The sequence below is a fragment of the Mobula hypostoma genome, chromosome 2, assembly GCF_963921235.1.
Source record: "Mobula hypostoma chromosome 2, sMobHyp1.1, whole genome shotgun sequence".
Taxonomy (NCBI): Eukaryota; Metazoa; Chordata; class Chondrichthyes; order Myliobatiformes; family Myliobatidae; genus Mobula; species Mobula hypostoma.
In genome coordinates, this window is record NC_086098.1 from 245,700,182 (window position 1) to 245,724,749 (window position 24,568).

The 24,568-nt window shown below is 47.5% G+C and overlaps 2 protein-coding genes across 2 annotated transcripts in view; both read right to left on the reverse strand.

Annotated features, from left to right (window-relative positions):
* Positions 1–5,039: 5,039 nt before the first annotated feature.
* On the reverse strand, positions 5,040–23,285 carry LOC134358044 (uncharacterized). Its single transcript, XM_063069930.1, has 3 exons — positions 23,157–23,285; positions 12,043–12,315; positions 5,040–5,427 (listed from the first exon to the last, which is right to left on the reverse strand). Exons 1-3 carry the CDS (start codon positions 23,174–23,176, stop codon positions 5,040–5,042), a joined length of 681 nt encoding a protein of 226 aa, XP_062926000.1. The 5' UTR covers positions 23,177–23,285.
* A 546-nt stretch (positions 23,286–23,831) lies between these two features.
* dcst2 (DC-STAMP domain containing 2) overlaps positions 23,832–24,568 on the reverse strand; it is a 48,908-nt gene continuing 48,171 nt past the window's right edge. Inside the window, exon 15 of the mRNA XM_063041909.1 lies at positions 23,832–24,228. Within this exon, the coding sequence (XP_062897979.1) occupies positions 24,210–24,228 (19 nt within the window). The 3' untranslated portion in view covers positions 23,832–24,209. The remainder of the gene's footprint in view (positions 24,229–24,568) is intronic.

Sequence of the window (24,568 nt, forward strand, 5' to 3'; positions counted from 1 at the left end):
ATATCAAAGTGGTTAGTAAAACCTTTTCCCCAAGTATATAAAAATAAGAGAGATGAGAGTGGATATGAGGCTGGAGAAATAATAACAGGACAAGGAGATTGCAGATGAACTAAATGAATGCTTTGCATCAGTTTTCACTGTGGAAGACATGAGCAGTGTGCCAGATGTTGAAGGGTGCGAGGGAAGAGAAGTGAGTGCAGTTACTATTACAAGGGAGAGGATGTTCAAAATGCTGAAGGGCACAAGGATACACAAGCTACCTGGACCAGATGAACTGCAGCCTGGAGTTCTGAAAGAGGTAGGGGTAGAGAAGAGTAATGATTTTTCAAATATCGTTGGACTCTGGCATGGTTCCAGAGGACTGTAAAATTGCAAATGTCACTCCACTTTTTAAGGAGGGAGGCAGCAGAAATGAAATTATAGACCAGTTAGCCTGACCTCAGTGGCTGGGAAGATGTTGGAGTCAATTGTTAAGGATGAGGTGATGGAGTACTTGGTGACACAGGACAAGATAGTACAAAGTCAGCAGGGTTTCCCCAAGGCAAAATCCTGCCTGACAAACCTGATGGAATTCTTTAAGGAGATTACAAGTAGGATCGATAAAGGGGATGCAGTGGATGTTGTATATTTGGAATTTCAGAAGACCTTTGACAAGGTGCCACACACGAGGCTGCTTACCAAGTTAAGAGCCCATGGCATTACAGGGAAGTTACTAACATGGTTAGAGTATTGGCTGATTGGTAGGAGGCAGCGAGTGGGAATAAAAGGATCCTTTTCGGGTTGGCTGCCAGTGACTGGTGGTGTTCTGCAGGGGTCGGTGTTGGGACCACTTCTTTTTATGCTGTATATAAATGATTTAGATGATGGAATAGATGGCTTTGTTGCATATGATATGAAGATTGGTGGAGGGGTAGGTAGTGTTGAGGAAACAGGTAGGATGCAGAAGGACTTAGATTTGGAAAATGGGCAAGACAGTGGCAAATGAAATATAATGTTGAAAAATGCATGGTCACACACTTTGGTGGTGGAAATAAATGTGAGGACTATTTTCTAAATGGGGAGAAAATCCAAAAATCTGAGACGCAAAGGGACCTGGGAGTCCTTGTGCAGAACACCCTGAAGGTTAACTTGCAGTTAAGTCAGTGGTGAGGAAGGCAAATGCCATGTTAGCATTCATTTCAAGAGGTCTAGAATACAAGAGCAGGGATGTGATGCTGAGGCTTTATAAGGCACTGGTGAGGCCTCACCTTGAGTATTGCGAACAGTTTTGGGCTCCTCATCTTAGAAAAGATGTGCTGGCATTGGAGAGAGTCCAGAGGAGGTTTACAAGGGTGATTCTAGGAATGAAAGGATTATCATACAAGAAACGTTTGATGGCTCTGGGTCTGTACTCACTGGAATTTAGAAGGATGAGGAGGGATCTTATTGAAACCTTTTTGAATGTTGAAAGGACTAGACAAGAGTAGATGTGGAAAGGATGTTTCCCATGGGGGGAGAGTCTAGGACACAAGGGCACAGCCTCAGGATAGAGGGGGCATCCATATAAAACAGAAATGCAGAGAAATTTCTTTAGCCAGAGGGTGATCAATTTGTGGAATTTGTTACCACAGGCAGCTGTGCCAGGTCATTACGTGTATTTAAGGCAGAGATTGATAGGTTCTTGACTGGACACGACCTCAAAGGTTTCGGGGAGAAGGCCGGGGAGTGGGGCTGAGAAGGTGAAAGAAAAGGATCAGCCATGAATGAATAGTGGAGAAGACACCAATGGCCAAATGGCCTAATTCTGATCCCATGACTTAAGGTCTTACAATAAACCTGTATCTGATTTCTGGAACACAAAGGCAGGTTATCCCACATACCTCCTTCACCATCTTATCCATCTGGGCTGCCTCCTTCAGAGATCCGTGGACCTGTACAGGGAGGTCCTCCCTCAACACTACCCAGGCCCCTGGCATACATTGTATGCATCCTACCTAATTGGTCTTCTCAAAGTGCATCACCTCTCACTTGTCGGGATTAAACTCCATCTGCTGTTGATCTGCCCATCCGAACAACCAGTCAACATTATCCTCAACCTATCCATCCTGCTCAAGTACCACTATGTCCTGGATCGCATGGGTAGCAGCAATGTCATTGTTGGGCCAAATGGCCTTTGATTCTGAGAGTTTTCATGCTTCCAATCTCCAGGTTGAAACCAATGAGAACCATCTGAAGAAGCAACAGGAACTCAAGGGACTACATATAGGAAGAAGTTGGGCAGGTTTGGACTTCTTGGTGTGTAGGAGACTGAGGGGTGACCTTGGAAAATCAGGAGGGGCATGAACAGCGTGGCTGCCCACAGTTTTTATCCCAGTGTTAGGGAATCAACAACCAGAGCCACAGGTTTAAGACCATTAGAGATCGGAACAGAACTAGGTCATTGGACTGCCCCAGTCTGCTCTTCCATTCCATCATGGCTGATTTATTTCCCCTTTCTCCTGCTTCTCCCCGTGGCCTTTGACACCCTGACTAATCAAGAAACTATCAACCTCCACTTTAAATATACTCGGTGACTTGGCCTCCACAGCCATCTGAGGCAATGAAGTTCACAGATTCCCCACCCTCTGTCTAAAGCGATTCCTCCTCACCTCTGTTCTGGAGGGAAGTCTTTGTATCCTGAGGCTGAGCCCTCTGGTCCGAGACCCCCCTGCCGTAGGAAACATTCTCTATGTTCACTCTGCCTCTGCCTTTCAATGAGATCACCGCTCATCCTTCGAAACTCCAGCGAGCACAGGCCCGAAGCCATCAAACACTCCTCATGTTAACCCTTTCATTTCCGAGATTATTCTCGTAAACCTCCTCCGGGCCTTCTTAAGGTGAGGGGGAGAGATTTAATAGGCAGCTTCTTCACCCAGAGGGTAAGTGGAACGAGCTGCCCAGAGGAAGTGGTTGATTCAGGTACAGTGACATTGATAAGGCAGAGGGGACACAAGAGGCAGCAGGTGCTGGAATCTGGTGCAATAAATAACCTGTCGGGGAAACTCACCTTGTCTAGAAACATCAGCGGGGTGGCGGGGGCGGGGGGGGTGGGAACTGCTGATGTTTAAACTCTGTATGGAGAGGGTCAGCAACTTTAAATTCCTGGGTGTTACTATCTCAGAGGACCTGTTCTGGGCCCAGCACGTAAGTACAATTGTGAAGAAAGTACTGCAGGGCCTCGACTTCCTCAGGAGTCTGCGGAGATCTGGCATGGCATCTCAAACATTGATAAACTTCTACAGATGTGTAGTGCAGAGTGTACTGACTGGCTGCATCACGGCCTGGTATGGGAACACCAATGCCTTTGAATGGGAAACCCAACAAAAGGTAGTCAATTCAGCCCAGACCATCATGGGTAAAACCCTCCCAACCAGTGAGCACATCTACATGAAACGCTGTCGTAGAAAAGCAGCATCCATCATCAGAGATCCCCACCACCCAGGTCAAGCTCGTTTCTCACAGCTGCCATCAGGTAGAAGGTACAGGAGCCTCAGGACTCACACCACCAGGTTCAAGAACAGTTATCACCCCTCAACCATCAGGCTTTTAAAGAAAAGGCGATAACCACACTCACTTGCCCTGTCATTGAAATGTTCCCAGAACCAATGATCTTACTTTAAGGGCTCCTTATCTCATGTTCCCATTATTTATTGCTATTTATTTATATTTGCATTTGCACAATTGGTTGTCTTCTGCACGCTGGTTGATCTTTCATTGTTCCTGTTATAGTTACTATTCTATAGATTTACTGAGTGCTGTGAGGGGATGCAGGAGTGCCCCTATTAACTGTTCGAAGATAGACAGAGAGAGACATTCATCATTGATGGTTTGTTTGGAAAGGAGAGAGAGACGAAGATTGACGGTTGGACTGACATGGGAGTTAACTTTGGAGTTTTACTTTGGAGATAAAAACTGAGCAGCTCGAAGGTTGCTATGGTAACTAACAGGACATTATTGATGTTACTTCCAAGGACTTGTTGCCTGCTCGCATTCCTTCACAGACAAAGGAGGGAGGGACTCTTTGAATGACAGGTGATGCTCAGCCTGGTGAAATAAATGGGAGGTCAGATGATACAGACCTCAGACACATGATCTGGACATTGTTGTGCCCGCAGAGAAAGTGGGTTTTGAAGGATCGATCAGGCGGATCGATTCCAACTTGCTATTCCAGTTTGAGGAGAAGGGGTTGACTGGTGGGGAGTTGTCTATGTGTCCACCCTTGCCTGGGTGATAGCTTCACCACAGGAAAACCGGTCCCCCTGGTTAAAGTCACAGTCGGTGACTTGTAAAGGATTTCAGAGGACGACGAGAAGATCAAGGGCATCAGCTCAGCTGAAGACTTAACTCACTCTCTCACTCTCCATCACTACTCAACTAAATACCACGAACTGAACTGAACTGAACTTATCATCGTAAGACTGTATCTTTTTACCCCTAGACTTAAAGAAGCTTGGTTTTCATACATATATATTCCACACTTACTTTTGTATATAATCATTGCTAACCTGTGTGATTTATCTTCATTTATATTACTGTATTGCGTAGTTACTAATAAATATTAGTAGTTTATAGCAATACGAGACTCCAAAGTGGTTTCTATTTCTGCTGGTTTCATTATCCCCGTCACGGGGTACGTGACAGTATACTGGCAGGAAAATGAAGGTCAGGGTTGTAGACATGTACTCTGATAATAAATTTACTTTGAACTTTGGATGGCATGTAACAGGGTCTGTTGTTGCAAGCTGTATGTCTCCAGGACAAGGATAGGAAAGATTCAGTGGGGACAAAAGCCAAATACGGGCAAACGGGACTAGTTTGGAGGGGGCATCTCGGACAAGCTGGGCTGGACGGCCTGTTACCCTGCTATAACACACAAGTCAAAAAGGAGACCTTTGATTCAAATAAAACTATTTATTCAGATAATCTAGTTGTGACGTAACCCTCTTCTTTCATTGTACATCAGCCCCTTGACCATCAACCATCTTGTCCCAAGTCAGGATTTGGGGGCTGTAGTTCTGTTGTTAATGTCCCCCCCCCACTTTTCTGCTGTCCGAAACCCCTCTACTCCCCTCCCTCTCTGTTGGTGTCTTCCCCACTCCCCCCGCTCTGAGGAATACAGGTAGGAACCTTTTCAACGCGGTCATCCAGGATTTCCAGCCGGATTCTGTGTCGGTGTGCGTGCTGTCGGTGGTGGGGGTGTCTACCCGCACGTCGCTGAGCTCGCCGGCGTCTGCGTGGTTGGACACGGGGCGCCCTGCGTGGTCATCCTCCTCCTTCAGCTGCTCCAGGTCGGACACGGTGACCAGGTCCCTGCCCTTCCGCCTGTCAGTAAACTCGCTGGGGTTGTAGGGCTCGTCCGAGCTCGTCGCCTCCACTGCGGACCTGTCCTGGTAGCTGAAGTCCAACTCGCTTTCCGGGTGAAGGAGAAACAATAACGTGGGACATAATTCCGCGTTAAAAGGGGCAACTTCTTCACCCAGAGGGTGGTGTGAGTGTGGGACGAGATGTCAGGTGAAGTGGTAGAGGTAGGTGCAGCCACCATGTTTAAACGTCCTGGTTTAGGCCAGTCATAGAACACGAGTATAGACATTGACCCTTTGGCCGTCTAGTCCAGCCAAACTCTAATCCTGCCTAATCCCATCGATCCGCACCCGAAACACAGACCCCCATAACCCTCCCATCCACGTATTTATCCACATTTCTCCTAAATGTTGCAATGCTTTAAAGATATTTAGGTACACGGACAGGAGAGCCTTGGAGGGGGCCGGGGAGCGCGGGGGAGGCTCGGAGGGGGCCCGGAGAGCGCGGGGGAGGCTCGGAGGGATCTGGAGCAAATGCAGGCAAATAGGACTGGCTTCGATGGGAATGTTGGGTGGTATGGACCAGATGTGCCAAAGTTCCATGTTGTGTGACGCTCTGTGAGAAGGGTGTTAGAATGAGACCGAGTTCTGACATTTTTGGATTGACGTACCAGACAGTTTGATGTTGATGAGATGACGCTCGGAGTATTGTGTTCAGTTCTAGTTGCCCAGCTATAGGAAAGATGCGATTATGCTGGAGAGGGAGCCGGAAAGATTCACGAGGATGTTACAGGACCTGGAGGGACTGAGTTTATGAGGAGAGATTGGACAGGCCAGCCGTGGAAAGTGTCGGCGTCAGGGGCCTACTGAAGTTGGGAGTGCAAGAGCAGACTTGGGTAAAACTTTCCACGGCATGGGCAAGAGGATTCTGAGTGTCGGTGTCAGAGTGCTGCGGAAGTCGGGAGAGAGAGCGTAAAAGGAGCAGATTCGGGCAAGGCCGGTCACCTTGGGTTGTGCAGGCACTGGAAGTGTCAGCATCAGAGGCCTAAACTCAGCTGCCAGTAAAAGGAGGGTAGGCTGGAGTGGAGCGGCCATTGTTGGAGTGTGCCAGTGATGGAGAGCGAAGGCTTCGGCGTGAGCACGTGAAGGCAGTCCAGAGGGGGTAAGCCTTTTCCTTATTCAGTCTAGAGTCATCAGGTTGGAACGTTCCTCCTGTCGGACGTGGGAATTCAGAATCCCTGATGACTACATCTGTGGGAAGTGCACCTAACTTGAGCACCTGACTGACCGGGTTAAAGAGTTGGATGTACTCAGGATCATTCGGGAGGCTGAAGATATTATAGATGAGACCTTTGAAAAGGTGTTCACAGGCTTCAGACAATAGATGTGTGACCACCAGGAGAGGCAAGGGGATTAAGACGTCAGTGTAGGTCTCCCCTGTGTCCATTTCCATCAGTAACAAGTATACCTTTTAGATACTTCTGGGGGGGGTGGGGGGTGAAAATGACCCATCAGATTACGAAGTAACAGCCAGGCTGTTGGCACTGTGGCCGGTACTGAGACCCAGCAGGGAAAGGTAAAGTCAGGCACTGCAGTAGTTAGAAACATAGAAAACCTACAGCACAATACAGGCCCTTCAGCCCACAAAGCTGTGCTGAACACATCCCTACCTTAGAACTATCTAGGCTTTACCCATAACCCTCTATTTTTCTAAGCTCCATGTAGCCATCCAGGAGTCTCTTAAAAGACCCTATCGTTTCCACCTCCACCACTGCCACCAGCAGCCCATTCCACACACTCACCACTCTCTGCGTAAAAAAAACTTACCCCTGACATCTCCTCTGTTCCTACTTCCAAGCACCTTAAAACTGTGCCCTCTCATGCTAGCATTTCAGCCCTGGGGAAAAACCTCTGACTATCCACACGATCAATGCCTCTCATCGTCTTATACACCTCTATCAGGTCACCTCTCATCCTCTGTCGCTCCAAGGAGAAAAGGCCGAGTTCACTCAACCTATTCTCATAAGGCATGCTCCCCAATCCAGGCAACATCCTTGTAAATCTCCTCTGTACCCTTTCTATAGTTTCCACATCCTTCCTGTAGTGAGGCAACCAGAACTGAGCATAGTACTCCAAGTGGGGTCTGACCAGGGTCCGATATAGCTGCAACATTACCTCTCGACTCTTAAACTCAATCCCACGATTGATGAAGGCCAATGCACCGTATGCCTTCATAACCACAGAGTCAACCTGCGCAGCAGCTTTGAGTGTCCTGTGGACTCAGACCCCAAGATCCCTCTGATCCTCCACACTGCCAAGAGTCTTACCATTAATACTATATTCTGCCATCATATTTGACCTACCAAAATGAACCACTTCACACTTATCTGGGTTGAACTCCATCTGCCACTTCTCAGCCCAATTTTGCATCCTATCAATGTCCTGCTGTAACCTCTGACAGCCCTCCACACTATTCGCAACACCCCCAAACTTGGTGTCATCAGCAAATTTACTAACCCATCTCTCCACTTCTTCATCCAGGTCAGTTATAAAAATCACAAAGAGTAAGGGTCCCAGAACAGATCCCTGAGGCACATCACTGGTCACCGACCTCCATGCAGAATATGACCCGTCTACAACCACTCTTTGCCTTCTGTGGGCAAGCCAGTTCTGGATCCACAAAGCAATGTCCCCTTGGATCCCATGCCTCCTTACTTTCTCAATAAGCCTTGTATGGGGTACCTTATCAAATGCCCTGCTAATATCCATATACACTACATCTACTGCTCTACCTTCATCAATGTGTTTAGTCACATTCTCCAAAAATTCATTTAGACTCGTAAGGCACGACCTGCCCTTGACAAAGCCATGCTGACTATTCCTAATCTTATTCTGCCTCTCTAAATGTTCATAAATCCTGCCTCTCAGGATCTTCTCCACCAACTTACCAACCACTGAAGTAAGACTCACTGGTCTATAATTTCCTGGGCTATCTCTACTCCCTTTCTTGAATAAGGGAACAACATCCGCAACCCTCCAATCCTCCTGAACCTCTGTCATACTCATTGATGATGCAAAGATCATCGCCAAAGGCTCAGCAATCTCCTCTGTCGCTTCCCACGGTAGCCTGGGGTATATCCCGTCCAGTCCCAGTGACTTATCCAACTTGATGCTTTCCAAAAGCTCCAGCACATCCTCTTCCTTAACATCTACATGCTCAAGCTTTTCAGTCTGCTGCAAGTCATCACTACAATCATTACAGGGGACTCAATAGGAGATTCTGTGACCGCAAAAGACACAGCGGGGTGGGGTGTTGTCTCCCGGGTGCCAGGGTCCATGATGTATCGGAGTGGCTGCAGGATATTCTCAAAGGGGAGGGGGAACAGCCAGAGGTTGTGGTGTATATTGACACCAATGCCATGGGCAGAACAGGGGGAGAGGTCCTACACAGTGAGTATATAGAGTTAGAAAAGGGGCTGAAGAGAAAGATCTCCTGATTACCCCTGTGCCACAGGCCAGTGCGGGTAGGAAGGGGGTGATAACGCAGATGAATGAGTGGCTGAGGAGGGGGCGCAGGGGACAGGGTTTCAAGCTCCTGGATCACTGGAACGTTTTCTGGGGAGGGGGTGCCCTGTACAAGAGGGGCAGGTTGCACCTGAACTGGAGGGGAACTGATACTCTGGCTGCAAAGTTTGCTGATGCTACTCTGGAGAGTTTAAGCTAGCTTTGTAGGGGTTGGGAAGCAGAGTCCCAGGTCAGTAAGGGAGGGATTGGACCAGCAAGTAGATGTGAGGGAAAGCGTTGAAAGGCAAAATCAAAATAACAAGTTTTATGGGTCAGAAGTTTGAAGTGTGTGCATTTTAATGCTAGGAGTATAATGGGTAAGGGCGATGAACTTAGAGCATGGATCAGTATGTGGAACTATGATATTGTAGCCATTATGGAAAATTAGTTGAGAGAGGGACTGGAATGAGTGTTTAATATACCTGGTTTTCAAAGTTTTAGAAAAGACAGAGGAGAACATAGAAGAGGGGAGGGAGTTGCACTGCTAATCAGGGACAATATGACAGTGACACTCAGGGGGGAGTCAAACACCAAGTCCATTTGGGTGGAACTCATAGCCACCAGGACATTGAGGAATAGATGTGTAATCAGATAAAGGGAATATGAAATAGAGTTGTTGTCAGGGGGGATTTCAAGTTCCCAAATACAAACTTGGGACTTTCTTAGTGTAAGGGGTTTAGATGGGGCAGTGTTTGTTAAGTACATCCAGGAAGGCCAAATCACTGTGTGGACTTTTCAATGAGAGGAAGGGCTGTACTGGCCCTGGTGTTGGGTAATGAGCTTGGCCAGGTGATTGACCTTTCACTGGGTCAACAGTTAGGGAACAGAGATCACAACTTCTTAACTGTCAGGATAGCTGTAGATAAGGATAGGTATGGTCTTATGGGAGAGTTTTAACTTGGAGTAGGGCAAATTATCAGGGTATTAAGCAGGAACTAAGAGATACCAATTGGGAACACCTTTTTAACGGACAAGTCCACATCAGACATGTGGAGGGTGTTTAAAGAGCAATTGCACCGAGTGCAGGAAAGGCAAGTTCCTGTTAGAAGAAAGGACGGGGATGGAAAGATACGAGAACCTTGGATGTCCAGAGAGGTGATGGATTTAGTCAAGAGGAGAAAGGAAAAGTGTGGAAAGTTTCGGAAGCCACGATCAAACGGAGCACATGAGAGGTATAAAGAAGCCAGAAAAGAACTCAAGAAGGGAATTAGGAAAGCCAGGAGGGCCATGAAAAGTCCTTGGCGAGTAGGATCAAGGCGAGTCCTAAGGCACTCCATACATACATCGAAAGCAGGAGGATAACTAGGGAGAGGGTGGGACCACTCAAGGATAAAGGGGGGGAACATCTGCTTGGATGCGGAGAAAGTGAGTGTGGTGCTTTATGAGTACTTTGCTTCAGTATTTCCCAAGGAAAAGGATGTGGGGGACCAGGAGATAGATGCTGAGTGTATGAATACATTAGGATGTTTAGAAGTCAAGGAGGAGGAAGTGCTGGGCCTCCTAATGAGTGTTAAGGTGGATAAGTCTCCAAGGCCTGATGGGAGACCCCAGGTTATTGAGGGAGGCAAGAGGCTAGGTTGCTCAGTCCTTGACCAGTATCTTCATGTCCTGTCTAACCACGGGCGAGGAGCTGGTGGACTGCCGAGTGGCTAATGTCATATTCCTATTTCAGAAGGGAACCAGGGAAAATCCTGGGAACGATAGACCGGTGACTCTCACATCAGTTGTAGGGAATTACTGGAGAAAATCCTTAGGGATAGGATATATGAGCCTAATTAGGGAGGGCGAGCATGGCTTTGTGCGTGGCAGGTCATGCCTTTACCAACTTGATTGAGTCTTTTGACAAGGTGACGAGAGAGGTTGATGAGGGTAGGGCAGTGGATGTTGTCTACATGGATTTTAGTGAGGCGTTTGACAAGGCCCCTGATGGAAGGCTGACCCTGAAGACTAAGATGCATGGGGTCCACAGTGGATTGGCTGTTTGGATTCAGAATTGACTTGCGCATAGATGAGAGAGGGTAGTGGTTGAAGGGGCTTATTCGAGCTGGAATCTGTAATCAGTGGAGTTCCGCAGGGGTCTGTGCTGGGACCTCTGCTATTTGTGATGTGTATAAATGACCTGGATGGCTGGGTTAGTAAATTTGTGGATGATACCAAAATTGGTGAAGTTATGGAGACTGGCGAAGAACACAGCACAATATAGATCAGTTGCAGGTAGGGGTTGAGAAATGGCAGATGGAGTTGAACCCAGATAAATGTGAGGTGTTGCATCTCGGTAGGGAAAATGCAAGGAGACAGCGCACTGTTATTAGAGAGATCTTGGGATCCAAGTTCATAGCTTCTTGAAAGTGGCTACGGAGATCGATAAGGTGGTTAAAAAAGCTCACGGTGTTAGTTGAGGGATTGAGTTCAAAAGTCAGGAGGTGATGTTGCAACTTTGTAAAACTCTGGTCAGGCCGCATCTGGAGTATTGCATACAGTTCCGGCCACCCCGCTGGAGGAAGGGTGTTGAGGCTTTGAAGAGGGTTGCAGACGAGTTTTACAGTATGCTGCCTGGTTCAGAGGGCAGGAGAGGCAGGAAAATCTCGGATTGTTTCCTCTGGAGTGCCAGAGACTGAGGGAAGATCTGATAGAGGCTTACAAGATTATGAGAAGCATAGACAGAGTGGACACAGTGCATCTGTTTCTCAGGGTAAAAAAGTCTAATACCAGAGGGCATGCTTTAAAGTTGAGAGGGGTAGGTAAGGTGGTGGTGGCCAACACATGGGAGGCTTTTAAGAGACATTTAGATAGGAACATGAATGTGAGGAAGATGGAGGGATATGGTAGGAAGTAGGAGGGATTATGTTTGGGTATTTTTGATCTGCTCTTTAGCTGGCTCAGTACAACACTGAGGGCCGAACGGCCTGTTTCTCTGCTGTACTATTTTCCGTGGAGTGAATGAGGCCGGGGGGTGACCTGATGTGGTCACTGTCTGACACTCCTGAGGTGTGAGTGTTAGCTGGCTGTTCCCAGCCTGACTGTAGTCTGACTGAGTGATTTACTCTGAGACCGGGAGCCACGTGGGGATGGAATTGACGGATTGGGGTAGCCTCTCTGGTGATACAAGTAAAATTTGCAGCCGCTGAGGCTACTTGACCTCACGGCGACCTTGACCTACCTACGTTGAGGCTTCTGGGTCTCCGGGAGGACAGACGGGGTCACCGGTCTTTTCTTTTTGCCCCCCTTGCCCTTCCGCTTCCCCTGGAACAGCCTCCTGAGGGTGCTGGCTTTTTCCGCCGTCACGCTGTGCTCCTCGTACAGCGCCGTCCTGATCCGTTCCTTCAGCAGTGCCCGCATCCTCCTCCGCTCCTCTTTCTTCTTGTCCAGCCGGGATTTCAGCGAATCCACGGCGTTCATCCACAGCTGGACTTTGCCAGTGTCGCTGGAGTCTCTGCAGTGGGGGCAGACAGCGGGGAGACTGATTCAGATTCGGGTCAGCCTACTGTCACGCACGCCAGCACGTAATACGCACAAACCGCTGGAGCAACTTAGCGGCTCAGGCAGCCTCTACGGAGGGGAATAAACACTCAACGTCTTGGGACGAGACCCTTCGTCGGGACTAGAAAACAAACTGAACACAGAAGGTTCTGCAGATGCTGGAAACCCAGAGAAGGACACACACTAAGTGCCAAAAATCCAGGGGAATTCAGCAGGTCAGGCAGCATCTGTGGAGATGAATAAACAGTTGACGTTTCAGGCCGAGACCCTTCATCAGGACGGGGAGGGAAGGAGGAAGAAGCCAGGAGAAGACGGGAGGAGGGGGAGGAGCACAAGCCACAGATGACACAGTCCCGATGAAGGGTCTCAGCCCAAAACTTTGACTGTTTATCCCTCTCCACAGAATGCCGCCCGACCTGCTGAGGTCCTCCAGCATTTTGTGGGCATTTCTTTAAACTTCCAGCATCTGTGGAATGTCGCGTGTAGATGAGAAACTCTGTAAGATTGGTTAGACATAACTTGTCACACATAAAGCTATATTGGCTGCCCTTAAACAGTCCCTGTCTATCCAAACGCTTAAATATTCTGCCCCTTAGAATATCTTCTATCAACTTTCCCACTATCGATGTCCGGCTCGCTGGCCTGTAATTTCCTGGCTTGTTCTTAGAGCCTTTCTTAAACATCATCTACCCTCCAACCCTCCAACCCTCCAGCACCTCGTCTGTCTTAAACATCATCTACCCTCCAACCCTCCGGCACCTCGTCTGTCTTAAACATCATCTACCCTCCAGCCCTCCGGCACCTCGTCCGTCTTAAACATCATCTACCCTCCAACCCTCCAGCATCTCCGGCACCTCGTCTGTCTTAAACATCATCTACCCTCCAACCCTCCAGCATCTCCGGCACCTCGTCTGTCTTAAACATCATCTACCCTCCAACCCTCCAGCACCTCGGCTCTGTTATGCCCATGCAACTTCTGCATCTGCCTCCCACAGGGTACAAGGGAACATGTTGTCTGGCCCTGGGGATTTTTCTACCCCAATTTGCCTCAAGATAGTAAACACCTCCTCCTCTGTGATCTCTATAGGGTCCATGGCTCCGCTGACGCTTTGCCTCACATTCATCCGTCTCTGAGTAAATACAGATGCAAAATTTCCATTTAAGATCTCACCATCTCTTTCAGCTCCACACACAGATTACCATTCTTCTTCCAGACGACCAGTTTTGTCCCTTGCTATCCTTCTGTCCTTAGCGTATCTATACATTCTCCTTAACCTTGTCTACCTGAGCACTCTCATGTCTTTTGTAGTCCTCCTGAAGTCCCTCTCAAGTGTTATCTTCCATTTCTTATACTCCTCAAGTAACTCATTAGTTCCTGCTTGCTAAACCTGCTAAGCACCCTCCTTTTTCTTAACCAGGACAGTTGGATGCATCAGCAAGGGAGATGAGGCTGAGTACAGGGCTACGGTAGGAAACCTTGTCACATGGTGTGAGCAGAATTATCTGCAGCTTAATGTGAAAAAGACTAAGGAGCTGGTGGTAGACCTGAGGAGAGTTAAGGTACCGGTGACCCCTGTTTCCATCCAGGGGGTCAGTGTGGACATGGTGGAGGATTACAAATACCTGGGGATACGAATTGACAATAAACTGGACTGGTCAAAGAACACTGAGGCTGTCTACAAGAAGGGTCAGAGCCGTCTCTATTTCCTGAGGAGACTGAGGTCCTTTAACATCTGCCGGACGATGCTGAGGATGTTCTACGAGTCTGTGGTGGCCAGTGCGATCATGTTTGCTGTTGTGTGCTGGGGCAGCAGGCTGAGGGTAGCAGACACCAACAGAATCAACAAACTCATTCGTAAGGCCAGTGATGTTGTGGGGATGGAACTGGACTCTCTGACGGTGGTGTCTGAAAAGAGGATGCTGTCCAAGTTGCATGCCATCTTGGACAATGTCTCCCATCCACTACATAATGTACTGGGTGGGCACAGGAGTACATTCAGCCAGAGACTCATTCCACCGAGATGCAACACAGAGCGTCATAGGAAGTCATTCCTGCCTGTGGCCATCAAACTTTACAACTCCTCCCTTGGAGGGTCAGACACCCTGAGCCAATAGGCTGGTCCTGGACTTACTTCATAATTTACATATTACTATTTAACTATTTATGGTTTTATTACTCTTTAATTATTTATGGTGCAACTGTAACGAAAACCAATTTCCCCCGGGATCAATAAACTATGACTATGACTACTATGACTATGAGTAGGACCTCAGTTCTCTCAAAAAGCAAACCTGTTAACCTTGCCTTTTATTCTGACAGAAAGATACAAACTCTGTACTCTCAAAACTTCACTTTTGAAGGTCTCCCACTTACCGAGTACACCTTTGCCAAAAAAAGCAACCTGTCCCAATCCACACTTGCCAGACCCTCTCTGACAGCATCAAAACTGGCCTCTCTCCAATTTACAATCTCAGGAAGGTGGGTGTGTGCAATGAAATTCCTGACATGTGTGAAACTTGCCGAGGAAGCAGTGTGCACGGTTGTAATGAACACAGTGATGATCACGAAGCAACAGAATGGTGCAAAGATCAAGCATTAAGTACAGAATTCAAGTACGCCCCATCACACTCGCGAGGATCACCCTCTCCGCTGCCCATCTTTGCAACATTTACCAACACCTCACCTGTCTCCGACATCTCAGGCTGGGGAGGAGGTTCAGGAAAAACTAGGATTAAACACTTTTTTTTTTGCATTCAACATCAGTAACTGATGGTATGGAGAGGCCATGACCCAGGATCGGAAAAAGCTGCAGACGGCTGCAAACTCTGCCACCTCTGTCATGGGCACCATCCTCCCCAACGTCAAGGAATCTTCAAAGAGTGATACCTCAAGAAAAAAAAAGAGGCATCCATCATTAAGGTCCCCCCCCCCCACCCGGGGCGTTCCCTCTTCTTGTTACTTCCATCAGGGAGGAGGTACAGGAGCCTGAAGACCCACACGCAATATTTTAGGAGCAGCTTCTTCCCCTCTGCTGTCAGACTTCTGAATGGATAATGAAGCCTCATGATCTTTCCCCCCTCTCTTCGTTACGTGGGTTACTGGGTGGTGCAGCTCGGTGTGCCGGAAGGCCTGCTCTGCGATGTACCTCTAAATATAATGAAGATAAATTTCTGAATGGTCCATGAATCCTCAGTATTTCACTCTCCTTACGCCATTTAATTTTATGCGTATGTGCAGCCCCTTCACTGGGCTCGTACGCAAACTTGGCTCACGGCCAGCCCTGCAAACAACCACACGACTCGGTGGGGAGGAGGCTAACTTTCACAAACAATATACGTCCAGGGTCGGTAGGATTTGGGGTTCAGCCGAACGGGAACGCGGTGACTTCCCGATTGGAGAAAGCTGAATGTGAGCGAATGCTGCGTAAATACGGCCCATACACAGTTATCGGTCGGCAAGAAATAACACGTTGTACTCTGGTATTAAATTATAAAGAAAGTATATTTACAAACTTCAGCTTTATCAAACAGTTAGTAGGAAAAAGGAAAAAAAAAGGCCCATTACAGTTAAACCAATCTAAATAACAACATAAGAAATAGGAGCAGGAGTCGGCTATTCGGCCCATCAAACCTGCCCCGACATTCAATAAGATCATGGCTGATCTGTCCGTAAACTCAGCTCCATCTACCAGCCTTTTCCCCATAACCCTTAATTCCCTTACAATGTAAAAATCTATCCAATTGTATCTTAAATATATTTAGTGAGGAAGCCTCTACTGCTTCCCTGGGCAGAGAATTCCACAGACTCACCACTCTCTGGGAGAAACAGTTTCTCCTCATCTCCGTCCTAAATCTACTTCCCTGAATCTTGAGGCAATGTCCCCTAGTTCTAGTCTCACTGACCAATGGAAATAACTTTCCTACTTCTATCTCATCTATCCCTTTCAAAATTTTGTATGTTTCTATAAGATCCCCTCTAATTCTTCTGAATTCCAGAGAGTATAGTCCCAGGCAACTCAATCTCTCCTCATAGTTTAACCCCTTCATCTCTGGAATCAACCTGGTGAACCTCCTCTGCACTGCCTCCAAAGCCAGTATATCCTTCCTCAAGTATGGAGACCAGAACAGCACGCAGTACTCCAGGTGCGGCCTCACCAGTACCCTGTACAGTTGCAGCATGACCTCCCTGCTCTTAAATTCAATCCCTCTAGCAATGAAGGCCAACGTTCCATTTGCCTTCTTAATAATCTGTTGTACCTGCAAACCCACTTTTATGATTCATGAACAAACACTCGCAAGTCCATCTGCACAACAGCATGCTGCACATGGTTGGAGCTCACCTTGACGTTGTCTTTTTACTCACGCGCCGGACCCACAGCCTGTGTGAAAGCACACAGCTCATTCCGAATGTCGTTTGGAATCCATATCGAACAAATGGGCTGTCTCTCGGGAGCATCTGCACAAATCACCGTGCCACAGGGACGCTCTTCCCCCGGCATCCTCAGCCACCTTCCCTCCTGTCCTCTCCGCCACTCCCGCCAATAGAAAGACCCGTGAACTACACTGTCCGTCAAAAATAAACCTCCCTCCGCCCCTTCTCTCGAACTTACCCCCAATTCTGCCATCCTGACTGGCTGACACAACATTCCTAAGTTGGACATCATAGCCCCTCATCTTTTAGCCGAAATCAAACATCCTAAAACAGGACACACTGCTTCTACAGAGCTGCTAAAATGAAATACCTATAGTATAGCAGTAAAAATCTTAACCAGCGCATTACGCTCTCCCCCAGCCAAAAATAGTCATGTCCTCATGACTTTGAAATTCACCAAACCATTATAATAACATGGTATTCAAATAAATTCTGTGAATTCAGTACTCCCCAACCCGTTTGTAAATGGAAGTCCTGGCCTTCCTGGGCTGCGAGGTCTCGGTGTACCTCTCCAGATTAAAGTGCAAGCTCTTACTGTCTTTCCAACGTGAAATTTCAGCCTAATCTTCTCCAAAATTGTCTTTCACTGAAACTTAAAAGCAGTGTCCTGGGATATCTCACAGTGGGAATGGACATGACATCCGTTTCCCGGGTGTATCCTCTGCCAGCCTGGCGAGGAGTTTCCTGACTCTCTGAGATCTCCTTATCTCATCTTCAGCCTCTCCAGCTTCAACCACTCCTCGTGGCCTTTCCTGTCTGCTAGAGGGTGCCTCGCTCTGTCTGTCACAGAAAACAAAGAAACCTACAGCACAATACCGGCCCTTCGGCCCACAAAGCTGTGCCAAATATCTGCAGTACGTACTTTAGAAATTACCTAGGGATACCCATAGCCCTCTATTTTTCTAATCTCCATGTAGCCATCCAGGAGTCTCTTAAAAGACCCTATTGTATCTGCCTTCACCACCGTCACCAGCAGCCCATTCCACACACCCACCACGCTCTGTGTAAAAACAAACTTACCCCTGACACCTACTTCCAAGCACCTCAAAATTATCCCTTCTCGTGCTAGCCATTTCAGCCCTGGGAAAAAGCCTCTGACTACCCACACGATCAATGCCTCTCATCATCTTATACACCTCTATCAGGTCACCCCTCATCCTCTGTCACTCCAAGGAGAAAAGGCCGAGTTCACTCAACCTATTCTCATAAGGCATGCTCCCCAATCCAGGAAACATCCTCGTAAATCTCCTCAGCACCCTTTCTATGGTTTCTACGTCCTCCCTGTAGTGAGGCAACCAGAACTGATCACAGTACTCCAAGTGGGGTCTGACCAGGGTCCTATATAGCTGTAACATTACCTCTCGGCTCTTAAACTCAATCCCACGATTGATGAAGGCCAATGCACCGTATGCCTTCTTAACCACAGAGTCAACCTGCGTAGCAGCTTTGAGTGTCCTATGGAGTCAGACACTCTGATCCTCCACACTACCAAGAGTCTTACCATTAATACTATATTCCGCCATCATATTTGACCTCCCAAAATGAACCACCTCACAGTTATCTGGGTTAAACTCCATCTACCACTTCTCAGCCCAGTTTTCCATCCTATCAATGTCCTGCTGTAACCTCTGACAGCCCTCCACACTATCCACAACACCCCCAACCTTTGTGTCATCCGCAAATTTACTAACTCATCCCTCCACTTCCTCATCCAGGTCATTTATAAAAATCACGAAGAGAAGGGGTCCCAGAACAGATCCCTGAGGCACACCACTGATCACCAACCTCCATGCAGAATATGACTCGTCTACAACCACTCTTTGCCTTCAGTGGGCAAGCCAGTTCTGGATCCACAAAGAATGTCCCCTTGGATCCCATGCCTCCTTACTTTCTCAATAAGCCTTGCATGGGGTACCTTATCAAATGCCTTACTGAAATCCACATACACTACATCTACTGCTCTACCTTCAGTGTGTTTAGTCACATCCTCAAAAAATTCAATCAGGCTCGTAAGGCACAACCTGCCTTTGACAAAGCCATGCTGACTATTCCTAATCATATTATGCTTCTCCAAATGTTCATAAATCCTGCCTACCAACCAATCAACTTCCCAATCACTGAAGGTTTTCCACCTCTTTCCTCAAAAGCTCCATCTCCCTGGCATCAGGGGTCACTTTAGCAACTGAGGCTACCACCGAAGACTCTTTTAGGAAATGCCCTGCTCCTAAATCATGTTTTTCTCCTCTCTAACTTCTCTGAGTAACTCAGTAAAAGATGGAAGAGGGCGCGACCTGCAGGTGATTTAAAATATGTAGAACAAACACATCATGTGACAGCGCGCCCTTCATAACGTGCTCCATCCTCAAGCAAATTTCTCTCAGAAAGTTGGATGTCCCATTTGTGACACAAACAGTGGCAGCAGCTTCTCCAACCAGGACAGCTTCTCTCCTTCCTCCTGGAATGTGTGCCCGAACTTCACCATCACATCAGCTGCGCCTTCAGCAGTGTCAAAAGCATCTTCCAGAGCTGACATGGCTAATGGATTTTCTGCCTTTAGGAACCTCGCCATACCAGTTGCTGGACTCTCTACTAGTCTGTTCTCTTCCCCATATTATCTGAGCACAGAGATGTCAGCTCAGCCCAAGCCTCAGTGTGGGCTGCCTTAATGACCATCGCTCGGTAGCGCTCACACCTACAGTGATGGAATGCTAGACTGAAGTCCTGTCTCAGCAAGGACCTGGGCCCACTGCAAATTGCCTATTTGACGATCAACACTGGTGCACCTCAGGGGTGTGTGCAATCTCAATGGCTCTTCACATGGCCTTAGACCACCTGGACAATACAAACCATAAGACAAAGGAGCAGAAGTCGGCCATTCGGCCCATTGAGTCTGCTCCACCATTTTATCATGAGCTGATCCATTCTCCCATTTAGTCCCACTCCCCCGCCTTCTCACCATAACCTTTGACGCCCTGGCTACTCAGATACCTATCAATCTCTGCCTTAAATACACCCAATGACTTGGCCTCCACTGCTGCCCGTGGCAACAAATTCCATAGATTCACCACCCTCTGGCTAAAAAAATTTCTTCGCATTTCTGTTCTGAATGGGCGCCCTTCAATCCTTAAGTCATGCTCTCTCATACTAGACTCCCCCATCACGGGAAACAACTTTGCCACATCCACTCTGTCCATGCCTTTCAACATTCGAAATGTTTCTATGAGGTCTCCCCTCATTCTTCTAAACTCCAAGGAATACAGTCCAAGAGCGGACAAACGTTCCTCATATGTTAACCTTCTCATTCCTGGAATCATTCTAGTGAATCTTCTCTGTACCCTCTCCAACGTCAGCACATCCTTTCTTAAATAAGGAGACCAAAACTGCCCACAGTACTCCAAGTGAGGTCTCACCAGCGCCTTATAGAGCCTCAACATCACATCCCTGCTCCTATACTCTATTCCTCTAGAAATGAATGCCAACATTGCATTCGCCTTCTTCACCACCGACTCAACCTGGAGGTTAACCTTAAGGGTATCCTGCACGAGGACTCCCAAGTCCTGTTACATCTCAGAACTTTGAATTCTCTCCCCATTTAAATAATAGTCTGCCTGTTTATTTCTTCTGCCGAAGTGCATAACTATACACTTGCCAACATTGTATTTCATTTGCCACTTCTTTGCCCATTCTTCCAATCTATCCAAGTCTCTCTGCAGACTCTCAGTTTCCTCAGCACTACCGGCCCCTCCACCTATCTTCGTATCGTCTGCAAACTTAGCCACAAAGCCATCTATTCCATAATCCAAATCATTGATGTACAACGTAAAAAGCGGCCCCAACACGGACCCCTGTGGAACACCACTGGTAACCGGCAGCCAACCAGAATAGGATCCCTTTATTCCCACTCTCTGATTCCTGCCAATCAGCCAACGCTCTATCCATTAATGTAACTTTCCTGTAATTCCATGGGCTCTTATCTTGTTAAGTAGCCTCATGTGTGGCACCTTGTCAAAGGCCTTCTGAAAATCCAAATATACAACATCCACTGCATCTCCCTTGTCTAGCCTACTTGTAATTTCCTCAAAAAATTGTAATAGATTTGTCAGGCAGGATTTTCCTTTAAGGAATCCATGCTGAGTTCTGCCTACCTTGTCATATGCCTCCAGGTACTCTGTAACCTCATCCTTGACAATCAACTCCAACAACTTCCCAACCACCGATGTCAAGCTAACAGGTCTATAATTTCCTTTTTGCTTCCTTGCCCCCTTCTTAAATAGCGGAGTGACATTTGCAATCTTCCAGTCCTCCGGAACCATGCCAGAATCTATCGACTTTTGAAAGATCAACGCTAATGCCTCCGCAATCTCCACAGCTACTTCCTTCAGAACACGAGGGTGCATTCCATCTGGTCCAGGAGATTTATCTACCCCTAGACTATTCAGCTTCCTGAGTACTTTCTCTGTCGTAATTGTGACTGCGCACACTTCTATTCCCTGCCACTCTTGCGTGCCCACCAGGGTGTTGTTCAATGACTGCATTTAACATTATCATTCCCACAATCCTGATTGATAAGTTACAGAACCTGAGCCTCTGTACCTCCCTCTGCAATTGGATCCTCGACTTCCTAACCGGAAGACCACAATCTGTGCAGACTGGTGATAATATCTCCACCTCACTGACGATCAACACTGGTGCACCTCGGGTGTGTGCTTAGCTCACTGCTCTACTCTCTGCATACACATGACTGTGTGGCTAGGCATAGCTCAAATACTATCTATAAATTTGCTGACAATACAACCATTGTTGGTAGAATCTCAGGCAGTGGTGAGAGGGCGTACAGGAGTGAGATATGCCAACTAGTGGAGTGGTGCCACAGCAACAACCTGGCACTCAACGTCAGTTAGACGAAAGAGCTGATTGTGGGCTTCAGAAAGGGACGAAGGGACACCTACCAATCCCCATAGAAGCATCAGAACTGGAGAGAGTGAGCAGCTTCAAGCTTCTGGGTGTCAAGACCTCTGAGGATCTAACCTGGCCCCAACATATTGATGCAATTATAAAGAAGGCAAGACAGTGACTATACTTTATTAGGAGTTTGAACAGATTTGGTTTGTCACCAAAAACACTCAAAAACTTCTATAGATGTACCATGGAGAGCATTCTGACAGGCTGCATCACCACTGGCGGGGGGCGGGGGCGGGAAGGCTACCACACAGGACTGAAAGAAGCTGCAGGGCGTTGTAAATTTAGTCGGCACCATCTTGGACACTAGTCTACAAAGTACCCAGGACATCTTCAGGGAGCAGTGTCTCAGAAAGACAGCGTCCATTATTAAAGACCCCAGCACCCAGGGCATGCTCTTTCTCACTGTTACCATCAGGGAGGAGGTACAGAAGCCTGAAGGCACACACTCAGTAATTCAGGAACAGCTTCTTCCCCTCTGCCATCCGATTCCTAAATGGACATTGAACCCTTGAACACCACCTCACTTTTTAAAAAAATATTTTTGTTTTTGCATGACTTTTAAATCTATTCAATATATATTTTAAAAACTTTTTCTTCTAAATTATGTATTGCATTGAAGTTCTGCTGCTAAGTTAACAGATTTCATGACACATGCCGGTGGTAATGAACCTGATTCTGATTTTCTTCTGCCCCATTGGGTGTGGGCTTGACTCCCAGCCTATAATAACTCTCTGCAGATCTACTTCTACATTTATCAACAAGTGATGGAATAAACAAAACCAGCTCAGAATTATCAGCCGCTGAAGGACCCATCAGACAACTCTTTGCCCTCACTAAGCAGAAACGTGAACAACTTGTCTTTAAAGCCTTCACCCTCGGCTATGTGCCCCCTTCTCTAAAAATACGGACTGCCTATGGCCCCACCTGTCCGGGCTCTCCCAACCTAGCAGACAAGTTAGGTCACTATTAGTCGGGACTAACGCGACATCCTTACCAGCCAATTGGTCAAAACGTCGCTCAATCAGCGTAACTTTCCCCAAAACTTTTTCAGAATTTAGCACTCTGCGGAGAGGCTTATCAGAAGTTTGGACATCAACCCCGCTCCAAACACAAAGATTATTTGCGAATAATCTCTTTGAATCGCACCAAGGGTCTCGGTCCGAAACGTCGACTGTACCTCTTCCTAAAGATGCTGCCTGGCCTGCTGCGTTCACCAGCAACTTTGATGTGTGTTGCTTGAATTTCCAGCATCTGCAGAATTCCTCGTGTTTACGGGTTTAAGCATCAAACTGCTTAATCAATTCTTAACAGCAATTACACAGCATTCAATGAATCGCCAGGCGATAGTCCCCTCATCGGGCTCGTTCGGAAACTTGGCTTGATCACGGTGCGAAGCTCACCTTTCATAAACAATAAGCATCTAGGGTCGGTATGATTTGGGGTTCAACCGAGCAAGAAAGTCGTGATGTTCCAATTAAAGATGTGCGCGAATGTGGTGTAAATACGGCCCATACACAGTTATCGGTCGGCAAGAAATAAACACCGCATAAAATTGTAGAGAAAGTATATTTACAGGTTTCAGCTTTATCGAACAGTTAGTAGGAAAAAAGGGGGAAAAAAATTTAAAAAAAGGCCCATTACAGTTAACCCAGTCTAAATGTGCACATGGTTGGAGTTCACCTTGAAGTTGTCTTTTTACTGGCGCGCCGGACCCACAGCCTGTGTGACAGCACACAGCTCATTCCGAATGTCGTTTGAAATCCATATCGAACAAATGGGTTGCCTCTCGGGAGCATCTGCACAAATCACCGTGCCACAGGGACGCTCTTCCCCGGGCATCCTCAGCCACCTTCCCTCCTGTCCTCTCCGCCGCTCCCGCCACTAGAAAGACGTGTGAACTACACTGTCCGTCAAAAATAAACCTCCCTCCGCCCGTTCTCTCGAACTTTCCCCGATTCCGCCATCCTGACTGGCTGACACAACATTCCTAAGTTGGACATCATAGCCCCTCAACTTTTAGCCGAAATCAAACATCCTAAAACAGGACACACTGCTTCTACAGAGCTGCTAAAATGAAATACCTACAGTATAGCAGTAAAAACCTTAATCAGGGTGTTGTATTGTATTTCAGCCTGTAACTTAAAGTAATTGTTATGTTTTACACTGTCCCTCTGCTACATCACAACAATGTTCACAACACACAGCATGTCGGTGATAATGAACCCCATTCTGACCAGTTTATTGTGGTGCAATGAAACTCCTCGCTTGCGTGAAGCTCATCAATAAACATCGATCCTAATAAAGGCGCAGAGTGCAGTCTCAGCCGGCGCGCAGTGGGGTGTCATAAAGCAGCAACGGCGGATAAGGGTCTGAGAACGTGGCAGCCCCACCAGGAAGGGGATGTGAGAGAACCGGTCGGTTCAGGGGTCTGACAGCAGTGGTCGTCTGTGCTTTCAAGCCCCTGCGTCTTCTCTAGAAGACAGAAGAGAGTGGAGGGTGTCAGGTATCCCTGATGATACTGTTGAAGTATCGGTGAAGTCAGACCGGACGGAACGGGGGTGACTCGCCTGTGATGGATGGGGCCGTGTTTACTGCTCTCCGCAGATTCCAGTGTCCAGTTGCCTACCAGAATGTGATACAACCCGTCAGGACCCTTCCTATGGTGTATCAGTAGCAGTTTGAGGGAATCCTCATGGACAGGTCAAATCTATCTAAGATCATCCGTCAAAGCATTTAAATTCAAGAATCGGGGAGTTACGTTGCAGCTTATAACATTCTGGTTAGGCTGCATTAGATCTGGTCACCCCGCTGC

What these genes read in the sequence shown, in the direction of transcription:
- LOC134358044 (XM_063069930.1), bottom strand. Translation starts at nt 23,176, where the DNA reads ATGCTTATTGTTTATGAAAG. An exon ending in ATGCTTATTGTTTATGAAAG is followed by an intron (nt 12,316 to 23,156) that starts GTGAGCTTCGCA and finishes CCCCCACTGCAG; the next exon opens with AGACTCCAGCGACACTGGCA. An exon ending in ACCCAGAAGCCTCAACGTAG is followed by an intron (nt 5,428 to 12,042) that starts GTAGGTCAAGGT and finishes TCACCCGGAAAG; the next exon opens with CGAGTTGGACTTCAGCTACC.